At 28.4% G+C, this 14475-nt stretch overlaps 1 protein-coding gene across 1 annotated transcript in view; it reads left to right on the top strand.

Annotated features, from left to right (window-relative positions):
- The first annotated feature begins 4855 nt into the window (after positions 1–4855).
- The window catches only part of LOC119675631 (sodium-coupled monocarboxylate transporter 1-like), a 9806-nt gene continuing 186 nt past the window's right edge, over positions 4856–14475 (top strand). The window contains exons 1-7 of the mRNA XM_038086837.1: positions 4856–5147; positions 5260–5419; positions 5482–5599; positions 12464–12531; positions 12594–12745; positions 12894–13034; positions 14149–14470. Coding sequence (XP_037942765.1) covers positions 4927–5147; positions 5260–5419; positions 5482–5599; positions 12464–12531; positions 12594–12745; positions 12894–13034; positions 14149–14470 — 1182 coding nt within the window. The 5' untranslated portion in view covers positions 4856–4926. The remainder of the gene's footprint in view (positions 5148–5259; positions 5420–5481; positions 5600–12463; positions 12532–12593; positions 12746–12893; positions 13035–14148; positions 14471–14475) is intronic.

Here is a 14475-nt window from a genome sequence, read left to right as displayed (position 1 = left end):
TTAATGCAAAACTGGATAATGAATTAGGCACACCTGCTGCTAGTGATCAAATGCAATATTTTAATCAAATAATAAACTCAAATATATGCCATGTACACTGCATATACATAATTAACGTAGGCATATAGATAAATATACATTTATTGTGTGTTATATATATTTAGTTATTTCTTTTTTTTGTGAAATCTTCTGTAGTGTTTTAATCCGACTACTTAAAAGATTTATTTACACAGTTCACACTTTGCGATATAATGATTTTTAAACGGGATAAATTTTTATACCTGTTTAAATAAGCAATAAATTGCAGTCAATTTCCTTGTGGATATCAATAAATTTCTTTCTATATTGTAGCATATATTGTATCTGAAGCATATAGCTTCGCATATAATAAAGAGAAAATGTCTCACTGTCAAATATTTCGTAATTAAGTAGTTTCAATTAAATTACCTCAATTAAGGCGTTGCACAATATTGCTAACGTGATAGTCTTAAATCTGATAAGAAACGCTAAGTAAATAGTAACGTAAGATATTTTTGATATCTGTTGTATGCTGTGATTTAGATGATATAGTATCTGCAAAAGACAAGAAAATACTGGAATAAGTCAATTAAATATGTTTTAGCAAATAACTTCATAATCCATATAGAATGTTACAAATATTTCTTAAAAATAAGTCAAACTACTAAATAAACATCCATTAAATCTGATTATCTTTTAAATATTGATACAACGAAGAAATTTGAAATAAATTCTAAAAGAAATACAATTATTATTATCAATTTTTCCGAAATTGACAACTCTACAAAATTTGGAAGCTTTGAAAATTTATTTTAAAACAGCACAATTCTACTACCATATATTATTCCACATCATCGAATAACTCGATACACTTCTATTTTGGCTGATGAAGTGTTTAAGACTTAACTAGACTAGTCATGTACTTAAAAATATTGCTACAATAAATAAAAATTTAAACTAAGTTCCAAAAATATATATTTTTGCTTTACGTTTGATAAGACGCAGAAAAGCAGACGTTGAAAATAATATAAAGTATACAAAGTCTTACTCAGTACGTAAATAAGACGTACTGGGATTTGAATCTACATAAACACAAAGCCTTAACTTTGAGATTTGAATCTTTGGTACGAGAAATGATAAAAATCATTTTCCTTTTTTCATACAGGGTGTTAAAAAGGATGCAGTTAAAAATGCAGAAAATCTGAGAGATGATTTATTTAAATAGAGAAAGGTTTATACCATCTTTTGCACTTGACAATAATGAAAAACAATCGATATAAATACAGTAACTTATTTACTTGGCAATTTGGTTACTTGACAACTAACTATACAATATAATTATCTAGACTGAACTTCCAATGTAGACTATATATTTTACTGTTGTCTAGAGACCACTCCAGGCTCAGTGTATTGTAGTATTTTATATTAATTTCTTAAATTTCCGATTTGGAAGTTCCGATAGTTAAAGTCCAGTTCGAGAGAATAAGGCAGAAATATGTTTCAAATCTTAAAAACCATGTCAATCCGCTGATTAGACCGCTTGTTAATATAATAAATTTCTCTTGACTAAAACGGAATGATAGACCTGCCATCCTGCTTTTCTAAAGATTATTCTGTGTAATTCAACTTATACGCCGTGATATCTAGAAAATAAGCCCTGGCTACTTATTCAAAGTTCCCTTAAAATAATTTACAATTCATTTTATAATTCATTGTAGTGTATTTTAGACTGAATACCCTCTAATGTTTTATGCGCCAGAAAAATGGCTTGATTATTAGCAAAAAATAAATTTGAATTTTTTACATTTTTAATTTTGTTAATTATTTTATTTATTTATTTTTTATAATTAATTACAAAATATAAAATTTTATAACTAAGATAGAAAAAACGAGCGCTAGCTGCCAGGGTCTTCTGATCACTATTTTTGTTTATTAAAACTACTTTTTGTACTACTATCTAACATTGGAATAGATAACTCTTGTTTTAACGTAAAATTATATGAAGATATTTTGCAACATTATTAAACTGCAGTTAAACTTCCATAACTCCAAGCCCAATTTTGCAAAGAAAAGGTTCGATTTATGGAGACTTCGAGTTAGAGAATTTTTTTAAGAAACTAGAATTACATTTTAAGATATTTATTTATTGGCAATCAAATTAAGCACAGAACTTATAGTAAAGTAAAATATTCAGAAATTAGGGTTTGGGATACAGTCCTTTTCTTATTTTCAGTAAAAAGAGATTTCACCTTATTCATACTTTTATAGTGATCATCTGTTGTAGTATCAATCGTTTGCAAATATAAATTCAGAATTTTGAATGTCTTCTACTTTATTCTTGGAACGCTGATGAACAATCACATCCACTGAGCACCCATTATCACTTTCCGTTACGCTTAGAATTGGATCCAGTAACTTAGAGCTATAGTCCACAATAATATCCTCATCTGTAGGATCGCTTGATGTACAAATTTCATTGTCAAGCTCAGTATAATCGTTAAAAGTAGCATTGGAAGTTATTTTATTTACTTTAAACCACGCTGATAGCGACTGGCATTTGCACAAAGAAGCAACATAAGAAAGAAAAAATATAAACGAAAGAATCATAAATAAATTATCAAATTATGAATTACTATTTTTCAATATGAACATTTTAGAATGGCCATTTTCCTGGACAATACGATAGTAGAGAAATGTAGACTTATTCGACAAGCAACGAATACAGACCATGTATAAAAAACACAGAAATATCATTACATATTCTTAAAAATATCCTGCTCTGATACAATATAGGCAAAAACTTTGCACACAATATTGATTCACAAATTAAAGTAGTCAAACATGGATCCGGAAAAGGTGAAGACTCTTCTGGTATTTTCTGATATTTTTTCTAATATATATGTAGAAATAAGGTGCAACTAAAGTATTTAATGAATGCAGTTATGCATTTCTCGTAAATAGTGGAAGTACAAAAATAATATGAATACATAAACACAAAAAGCATATATAAAGCATATCAATTAACCCAATAGTTTTTTTTAATTATATTCCGTAAAATATTTGAAAAATTATTGCTACACGATCCAAGATGAACTATTCCTGAACAACAATTTGGGACAAAAAACAAACATGAAACTTTTAAACTGTCTGGCCATATTGTAAAGAAAATCCTTAACACATTACAAGTGAAAAACTACTCTGTAGATTTATTTCTAGATATTCATTAAGCAATCTACAAATTATAAAAAAAAGAAAGTTTTATACTGCTCCCTGCTACTTGTCTTTTAAGTCTTCTCTTCAAAAACGACACTTTCATCCAACTACTAGAGGTACAAGATAGCAAAAGCTATTGCGTACATTGCATAAGGGCATATATTAGGATCAAACATATATACAATGTTCACTTCTGAGATTCTCGTAACTGATAACATAACATTACTACATAAACTGATTATACAGCTTTTTGACCTTTACGAGAAACACTATAGAAACTTCAGAAAATTAACAATATGAGTTATATGTAGTGGGAAATTTGTTCGTAAATTTAAGTTTTGAAGTACACACAGAGAAGTCCGTACATTAAGATAATTTAGTATAAACAAAGAAGATAACACAGCAGGTAAATGTTAAGGTTAACTAGAACTATTTTACTAAAAAATAAAAGATTAAAATACATTCACATGTAACATACTAAAGTAGCTTGATATACAGTATATATTGATAGAAGGCTGATGATCGAAGGTATATGTCTTGGCTAAAATATATTGAAACAAATCGTAACCAGTTTCATATCGAAAGCAAAACACTACCTACTTAGTAGGGGTTGAAACTTAAAGTACTGTTGAAGATGATACTAAAATCGGTGTAGCCTATTAAATTCAGTTGTGAGGCACAGCTAATCATTTAAATATTAAAATTATTCAATGGATTAATCTTGACCGTTGTGGTTAGTACTGAAGCACTCCGATTAATGAAGAACCGGAGCATGCATAATAATGTTAATATTTTGAATGTGCCCGAGGAAGTTAAACGACTCCGCAAAATATCGTCTAACACTGGGTACACCTGTTAACACTTGCAGTAAGTTTATTATACGAAAAAATGACCTACCTTATCGAAATTAAGTTCGAAATTAGGTAATTACTTTATAAGTACATATAATATATATTAAGTTCAATGGAAATTAGATACTGCTGTCATAGGTAGGTATATTCCAATTGTAAACAAATTTACTGCGTTTATATTGTAAATGATTTGTGAATAAAATTATTAAACAATGAAATACGTATGTACATATGTATATATTATAAATAATATCTTAAAGTGCATTTCTATATGTGTAACAATTACGTATTCTGTATATATTTTGTTAATCATCGTCCCTTTTATACTAATTTAGATAACTATATATATATAATGTCTTTTAACGTCTATCATGTCTAAACAACGTTTAGATAATTTTTATTAGAAGCCTTATGTACTTTAAAATTTTGAATACGTCTCACTATTAGTTTCTTCATTTAAAATCGCTGTAACACGCGACTTTATATCAAATCAACCTTAGTCATTATCAACAATAATATTTTAATTATTATACATAGACAAATGAAACAATTTATATAATTGTTATAAAGATAAGTAAGAAATCTCTTTTAATAGACCTCAATAATTATTATACTTTGTTAAAAATGATTGCGATATATTTAAGCAAATCATTGCTGATAAAAGAATATTATATCTAAATTTCTTATAAATTTAAAACAGATCTTTATTGCAAAATTATTCATTTGCAGATTGTGCTTAGCGTGAAAATGTGTGATTAAAAATTAAAAAAATTAAGGAAAAGTGAAAATTCTAAAACAAAAAAAATTTGAAATCCTTTGAATAGTGAAAGATAAATAGTTAAAAATGGAATTACTTAATGAAACCGCTGAAATCGTGAATAATGGAATTTCTCAATTCACATTTAATGCTACCGATTATACGGTCTTTGTGTTTATGTTATTTATCTCATTTGGCATTGGTGTTTATTTCGGTTTCTTTGCCAAAGGTGCTGATACAACCGATGAATATCTAATGGGTGGGAAACGCATGAAAACCATACCTATTGCTATCTCACTTGTGGCAAGGTTTGTGCTAAAAAAGTGTATAAAAATTATCATACAACACTGATCTAAATGTTGTTTTTAATACATAAAATAATAAATAACAAATTTAAAAATATTAAAAACCTTTTTACAGTCAACTTTCCGGTATATCCATCATGACGATACCTTCAGAAATGTATTCATTTGGCATAAATTGGTGTTTTAACGTGATGTCAATGTTAATAGTTGTGCCAATCCTGTGTTATGTTGTTATACCAGTTTTTTATAATAATAATATATCGAACTGTTATGAGGTGTGTAATAAAAGATATATAATCACAATATTAATTTAATTCACATAATTCAATTTAAACAGTATCTGGAAATAAGATTTAACCGCAAGACGCGCCAAATTCAAACCATTGCCTTTATAGTTACGTTGTTCCTGATGTTACCAGTTTTTATTTTTATACCAGCACTTGCATTTTCACAAGGTAAAATATGATTACATATTTATTTTTATCATTTATTCTTTGGCACAGAATTAATTACACTAGTGTACAGCCAACATATACATAATGTCATTGTATTTTTCCCATGTGTTTTGCTTCACTTAACTCAAAAATCACATTAAGAAAACTTTTTATAGATAGGTTTTCGAAAAACTACATTAAAAAAAACTGTTTATGGATAGGTTTTCGAAAATCGCATTAAAAATGGATTTGTCTGTCTATGGACAGGTTTTCGAGATTTGAGGTTTTAAAATTTTTTTTCAGACATACAAGGAGCATCACATATTTCACCATATCACGCCGATCAGATCTAACAATATACCAAATTAAAATAACCAATAGTCACTTCGAGCATTTTGTTCCAATTAACATAGGTGACATACGATTTGCATCACATGTTTCACTATATCACGCCGATCAGATCTAACAAGATACTAAATCAAAATCTTCAATAGTCACTTCTAGCATTATTTTCCAATGATTTAGTAATTTAAATGTCATAGACAAATATATAGCAGTAAATTAGATTTTTTAACCTAAAATATGCATCAAAAACACTCTATCATCATGCAAAAACAGAAAGCTTGGAATTATATCAGGTTAATTATTCACAGAAACAAGATATTGATGAGGGAAATATGTATATGCATAAATACCGGAAATTTCATCTCTCGAATTTTTTCACTTTTCGTGTGATACGTTAATAACACTGTTATTATCGACTGTGAAATCCAAGATTACCAAGGATTTAATGATGAAATATTGTTGGGAAATAATGTCGTTTTTCGTTAGAGAAACGGACCCATAAAATAACATAAAACAAAGCTCAAAATTAATTCTAAGCTAATCATGTATAATTAAAAATTGGTAATAAAAATAAAGAAATTAATTAAATAATTTTTATATATAAAAAGAAAGAAAAAATTTCGTTCAGAGTGAGAGTGAGAGATATGGTAATAAACTGGGAGGACATCCTCAGGGACCTCAAGATTGATCCGATCAAGAAATACATAAAGGATAGAGCCCTGAAATGACTTGTGAAAACTGACAGACTTACCAATACCGCGTTATCAAATCTCAAAATGGTTACAGGCTCCTCGGGGAGGTATGCAGATCTGAGGTCAGTTATTGCTTAGTCTGATGAAATGATAAACAATAATCCAGTCAAGGAGTAAAGAGGGGTTTTGAAAATACCTCGAGTTAAGAAAGAGTAAAAGTACTCAAGTGCACTGGCTCAAATAGCTTCAACATAATAATAAACCAAAAATATTGGATATTAACTCAATTTATATATTTTAGAGATAGATGAAAATTGGTTAAATTTAATTAATTTAATTAAAAATTGGAAAACAATATTAGAAGCTATTATTACAGATTAAATTAATATCTTATTGTACCTTATCGGACGTAAGCAATTCGAGATATTGTGCAACATGAAAGTTACATTTGAAAAAAATTAAAAAATATTTCAAACCCTCATATCTCGAGAACCTATCCATGAAAAAATTCTACAACATGAATAATAATCCTTAACGAGCAAGAAAAATACACTGGCATTAAATTTTAGTGCTTCTACATATACAAATTATAATTGTATAGACAATTGGTGAACATAATTTTTCACCAAAGATTTCATTTGATTATATACTAGTGGGCCGTGAGTTATTTTATGAATAATATAGATATACAATTTTAAATTTTATCTGATATCAACGCATGTTGCTTCAATATATAATACAGTACATATGACATGTTAATCTTCTTTATATAATATTACGAGTACATTAAGGTACATAAGCTAGCTTTATATAATATTATTAACTTAATTATTAATATGAATATTAATCCCATAAATATGTTGCATTCTACCAAGATTATATCAAGATTTTTAGTTTCTATATTTGTTATAATTTATTAATAATTGTCAGATGATAGATAACTCTAACAATTATTATAAAAGAAATAAATGTAGGAAATTATTCATTTAATTAATTATAACACATGATTTTAATTATAGTGTATTTTATTATTGCCAGTGACCAAAGTAGGGGTTTCAGTGCTCGTTAGTTACATTGCCATTATTATGGGTATATATACCATTAGTACTTATTATAATTAAGTGTCATATAATTATTAATTCGATGAATTGTTTGATAAACGATACAAATTATTTCTATTTCTTAACAGTAATTATAACATAATCCATTTTGTAGTTTTAATACACTGAATCAAAAAACAAAATCTAATCATTTTTAATGGCTAGAGCAAAATACTATATTCAAACAGGATCAAAAATAAAATATCTAATAATGTATATCAAAAATCTAAATAAGGAAGAAGTGGAAGTAATGAAATGACAAAAATGTAGTTAAGCAAATGCATTTCAATAAAACCCAGGCAGTGTTAAGCGTTTAATTTATGTGGACAACGTTGAGGGTCTTCAACTTCTGAAGGTCAACTATTGCTTTATCGTACGCTAAACATAAGGAGGTTTTAACTCAGTGAAGTGCGCATGTGATGGATAATCATCCGTTATTAACATCTTTGATTGCAAAAACATCGCTGAATACTTCTCTCGGTTTACGAAGATTTTTTTGCTATTCTGTTGAAAATATTAATTTGTTAATACAGCTGTTATCGGGTTTACCATAGAATATGATTAGAGTAATTTATTGCAATCAGGTACTTCAGATATTTTAGAAGAAATATACTTGTATTAGCCGTAACTTTTTTTTCAGAGTTGTAAAAAACAGCATTAAGTCTGGTTGAAGTAAATTGGCATCACTTTCAAAATATTTCAAATGCAATTTTTGACACATATTTTTTGTTGGATTGTGTACAATATGAAAGATAAAAATTATAAGCACTAAAAATAAATTAATTTAAACAACAGAAAACAAAATGAATATTAGAAGCACAATAGTTAGCATTTTTATCTTATATATTTAAATTAATTAATTTATTTATATATTTGAATTTATTAGTAAATGAAATACTCATATGATTTTAAGGGATGACTGGATTTTTTCCAGTGAACATTCACAATAGAATGATTTTTGAATTTGGCTGCACTTAAACTTAAACATTTTTGCAAGTAAAACTCCCAACTCTGAAGCATTGTGGTTGAATTACCTGTTTTCTTTCGTAAGATGCGAGTATTTTTTTGCTACTCTGAAGAAAAAATTTCGGTTATTTTAACTAGTCGTTTAGGAATTCAAATGTTTGTTAATATGGGGTTACATTAAGCTACGCACTATACAATTAAAACAGCTACAGCCCAAGCAACTTAATAAACAAAACAATAAATATAGGCAATAAAATTTGGCTTTTGTTATTGTTGATTTAAGTAAGAGGCAAACAAGAATACTCGCTTATCAGTAATAGAACGGACGAAAATTGCAGAATGGCTGAATATCAAGATGCGAGCTTTGACTAAAGATTGATGAGAGCTTGACGTTTAGCTGATAGCAAAGACCGGTGTTTGACTGATACACATAAATAAATGCATGCTTTTGTTTTGTTATTAAACATAGAGAAATGCAGAGTTTATTTACGAGAAATAGAGAAAGATAATACGTGGTTGGCTTCGATAATGAAAGTTTAAAAAAAAGCTGTACCAGAATAACAATGGAAAAATTTACAGATTAAATGTTGCGACAATTACCAGCTAAATGGAAATAGGAGAAAAAAGCACATGCACAATATTGGCGAGCATGAGTTCATGATGCGCTGGAAAGTATACTAAGGCAAGTGCTTTAATAAAAACAGGAAAACCCGATGTCACATAAGACAACACTAAATAAAAATTGTAGGAAAAAAGCGTACAGATCTACATTTGCTTTTTTTCTAACTGGCAGGCGACTTATCAACGTTTGAACTTGGGCTTTGTACTTTCATAGTCTTAAGTAGTTTTACCAGTGGCTCATGCTTTCGACATTAATTAGTGAATTATTTAATAGCTTTATCAGTTGTCAGATAACTCGTCACTGACGGTTTTAACAGCAGCTAAAGGGAGGTCAGATAACTCAGTACTGGCGATCTGACGATCACCTCTAATGATTTTAATAATAGCTAAAGCTGATAAGTAAAACGGTGAATGGCGAAATAAAGAAACGAAAAAAAATTTGTGAATAATGACCGTACTTCACCCATAAATTAAATGGTTTAAACAAATTTAATATTTGTAAAACATGTAAAGTATTTTATATATAAGTGAATGTTGCGCGTAAATGTTTTAAATATATAAATAAGTTAATTATCAAAACAAACTAAAGTAAAGGGAAACCCACCACAGGGAAAAACATATATATTTTCTCTGTCAGCAAATCAGCACTCCTAGCACTCCGCTCACCTCGAGTGACCTCAAAACTAGTGTGGGAATACCTTCAACTTTTCAAAGATCTTTCTAATAGAAACAAGGTCCATTTAATATAGATCCCAGAACACAGCGGGTTTGAGATAAATTAGAAAGCTAATGAACTAGCCAGAAAAGGGGCGGACTCATATTATATTGAACTAAAATCAATTTGCGGTCCTTCATGAAGCTTTTTCAAAATTAGAACTAATGAATGGCTGTAAAAAAAGCTCAGACTGATTGAGATAATGTAATTGCCTGCAGAGAAGCTAAAGAATTCATGCCGAATCGATCAAAAGCCAGAACTAGGGAGCTACTAGTGCTTAACAGAAAAGGTATTAGATTGTGATGTCGAAAAACATGTATCGAATCCAAGTATGACAAGTGACGTTAGCTACAGAGTTTTTGACGAAGAGAGAAAACAGCAAATTCTGTGTCACTGTGATAATCTTGCCAAACTCAGACTTCGGTACTTATCAAGTGCTTATCCACCTATAACAGAAATAGGCAACATCTCTCCAAGGAACATAATGTCATTTTTAACTGCTACACGCTTATGGAACTAAAGTGAGTTTGGTACAATAATCCTCAAAGGATGCAGTGACGTGGGGACATAGTTCTGAACCGTTGTAAAATCTATATATCTATCAAAATAGTTTCATACAAACTTTATTAAACGATAACTAGCTAAATTTTATAAATAAATACTTAGTATTGTAAAAGTATTTAAGACAAACACTGTAAATGTTGTTGTAATTAGTAAAAAATTTACAAGTAAATAAAGAAAGAAATACAATTAAAAATAAATAACAACCAAAGTACCAGTTAGCTGGACATAAAAAACAAGAAAAACAAGAAAAAGTTAGAAAACAAGAAAAAGTTACCTCCACTAAAAAAATGAAAAAAAAAATGGGAAATATGTACATATAACCTCGATATATATAGTTTTAATGATAAAATAATCGAAACACATTTTGAAAAAAACGATTAATTCTTAGAAGAGAATCGAGTATTTTACATAAAAATTATGTGTTACTATAAAAGAAAAAGACAGAAGTCTTATTTTCAACTATATGTTTCCATATCCATAACCCAAAAATGGCTCAAATAAATAAAAACGTGCAAATCTAGTACACATGTGCATAACTACGAGAGCACATGTATTGAAGCACCCACTGTAACCCCGAATATGGAACTACGATACCTTCAATCCAATCTTCTCTTGGATATGAGAGATTATGATTAAGTAGAATAGATATAAAAGGTGTTAGTAATTATTGCGACGAATATTGGAAGCATAGCTTAGTATTAGAAAAAATTCCATGCCAACTTTGGACCATTTACAGATAATGTTAAGCTTAACTACCTCAATGCGAAGTCTACGAAGAAGTCATTGCTTAAAGTCATTTGTTGTATCTCTGTCGCCTGTTTACGATTAACCATACTAGGTTGTCACATAGAAGCATAAGATTTATAACATCCGAATAATACACGTGCTAACGTGAGAATTCAGATCATGTGCTACTGTAGAAATTAGAAAATCTCTCAAATTGTTTTAGCTTTATTTTTTTTCCTACTTAGTTTAGGACATAAGACAACTTTCAGATATATCGCTCGTTATTATAGTTTCCGTTGTATGTAATCGAATTTCGACATCATGAAATGTGGTGTTTTGAGACCGTTAATGAAAACTTGAGTTTCATAGATTTGATCAATAATTAGAGAATTATTTATTTTTTTTTTTTGTAATCTATCCCACTAACAAGAGTGATTGCTATGACATACTTTCGGTACACCTTTAAATTTTGACAATACCTTAAAGTGCAAGCCATTATTTGCTAACATATATTATTATTACATATAATACTATCGTAATATAATTAATACCTATGCTATTAAAGTAAATAACACATAATAAAAATATTTAGCAGGGATTTTAATAAGTACTCTCAAGCTTTATTTAAACTGCCAAACTCTAATCTCCTTATTTAACCATTTTATGAAGATATGAAGCTTTGTATTTGCTTTAAGTTATAAATTTCTTGAACATATCATTTCTTCTTAAGATAAGCAACATAGTCCCAGCAGGTTAATCATGTTCTTGATACAATTTTCTTACACTAAGAAGGATTATTCAACTCAAATCAGCAATATCGGAAAAATTGAGTATAGCTAAACATAATTATAGTTCAATAGTCTACTTAAAAGTATGAATGAGCAAAAACGTTGATCATGCAAACTTATGGACCGCCAAATTCTAATGGAAGATATTTGAATTCCTAGAAAAGAATTTCAGAAAAAAAATATTTATTTGATTTTTGTATTATTTTTAAAAAGTTATATTTAACAGTACATAATTCAATAATAATAATTCAATAAATGGAACCTATTGACTTTTTATTGACTTTATCCCCTAAGATAAGAACTATTTTTTATTGCAATTACTATATATTACGTATAAATATAATTGTGAATTATTTATATATTTTTAGTTACTGGCATAAATATACATCTCATAAATACAATCGTCTGTTCAATATGTGTATTTTATACTATGTTTGTAAGTACATACTAGAGGTTAGTATAAGAAATCTGTAGTATCAACAGTGATTTTATTTCTAGGGCGGAATCAAAGCGGTTGTTTGGACAGATGTTGTACAAGCATTTATAATGGTCACATCTGTGGTATTAGTTGGAATATTGGCTACAGTAAAAATAGGAGGAATTGGAGAAGTTTACCATATCGCTAAAGCCGGTGGCCGCTTAAATATCAAGTGAGTTTACTAAGCATTAACTTAAACTATTAAAAATAACTATTTGTTTTAAAACAACATGATAAGAAATTATTTTTGTTTATGTTTAAGATTCAATTTAATAATAAACATTTATAATACATTATGTATGTATATTAACTTTTATTAGTTTAGCATTCGATTTAACAACTCGCTCTACACTATGGAACTGTTTTATAAGTGGAACACTAATGTGGGCTTCATATGTTGGCCTGAATCAAAGTTGTGTACAGCGTATAGTGTCCTTGCCCTCATTGGGTCATGCTAAAAGGTAAGTCCATTTAATGCCTATTGATTCTAGCATATTTAATAAATACCTACAATTAAGATATAATCTAAAAATCTGATCTAAAATTTAATATAAACAATTAATTTGAATTGGATTTTATCTAATCTGAAATTTATATATTTGTTTACAATATTTACACCATGAAATATAATGAATAAAATGGATTTACAAGTAGTTCTCTATGATAGCTTTCTGTTGTATTTTTGTTTGTCTTTTTTGACGTCGTCTTTCATCTGTTATAATAGCCAATATTTGGACAATATAGATATTACCATTCCAAGAGATTCGTGTCACGTCCTTATTTCATGCTTATTTTCTGGATTCTATTTGGATTCTGGATTATATAAAGTGGCATCTGCTTGAATTGTAATATCACTGTTGCCTATATGATAGTCACTATTCTATCTATATTCTTTAATATTCTTTTATAAATATAATATAATTTCGTTTAGTAATTATATTATACAAATCTCAATGATTACAAATCACAATGATATATATGTGTTTGTGTGTGTATATATATGAAATATAGATATCATAACTTCACACCATGTTATTTTGTATTAAAGCAAATTAAATATCGTTTAGATATCGATTTGTAAACCCCATCTGCCAAAATAAACCGCAAATAAAAAAATTGAAGGCTATAATAACAACGTGCTTATCTCTGGACATCAAGAACGTTAGAAATATTATGAAGAATTTTTTAAGTTACGTAAACCAAGACAGTAAAAAGATACAAAAAATACAAAATGTAAGACTTAACCTATTATGTACTTTGTTTTAGGAATTACAAAACAAAAATGAGAAAATATTTTAAAATGATCAAAAATATAATAATACAATCGATAGATCAACACCGAAAATGCTGCTTGTATTATTCATATCTATCAAGTATTAATCGATTAAATAACACATTATTTATTTCATGAAATTATGTTAGCTAGCAATTTCCTTTAATGTCATGTTCTCTTTTCTAGTTTTCATGTCTTTTAGATAATTTTAGTGCTGTTAGGTGACACTATTTTCTAATTTTATTTTATTCTGTTTGTTCAATGCTATTGACTGTTTTTTTTTGTTTGTTTGTAATTTTCAGATCGCTTGTAATTTTTGGTTTTGGTTTTATCCTCATACTTGGATTTAACACTTACACTGGCATTGCGATGTATTCACGTTATCATGACTGTGACCCAATTCAGGCAGGATTTGTTCAAAAAACTGATAAACTAATGCCGTACTTTGTACAAGATATTGTAGGCCATTTAAAAGGTATGCCTGGTGTATTTATATCGTGTGTTTTTAGTGCTGCTCTGAGTACAATGTCGGCCAGTTTAAATTCCTTATCTGGTATAGTCTACTTTGATTACATCAAACCATATATTAGACACACAGAGAGTCGTGCAAATCTTATCATGAAAGTATT

This window comes from Teleopsis dalmanni, chromosome 2 (genome assembly GCF_002237135.1).
Source record: "Teleopsis dalmanni isolate 2A chromosome 2, ASM223713v2, whole genome shotgun sequence".
NCBI lineage: Eukaryota > Metazoa > Arthropoda > Insecta > Diptera > Diopsidae > Teleopsis > Teleopsis dalmanni.
This window is presented reverse-complemented; position numbering and strand designations above follow the sequence as displayed.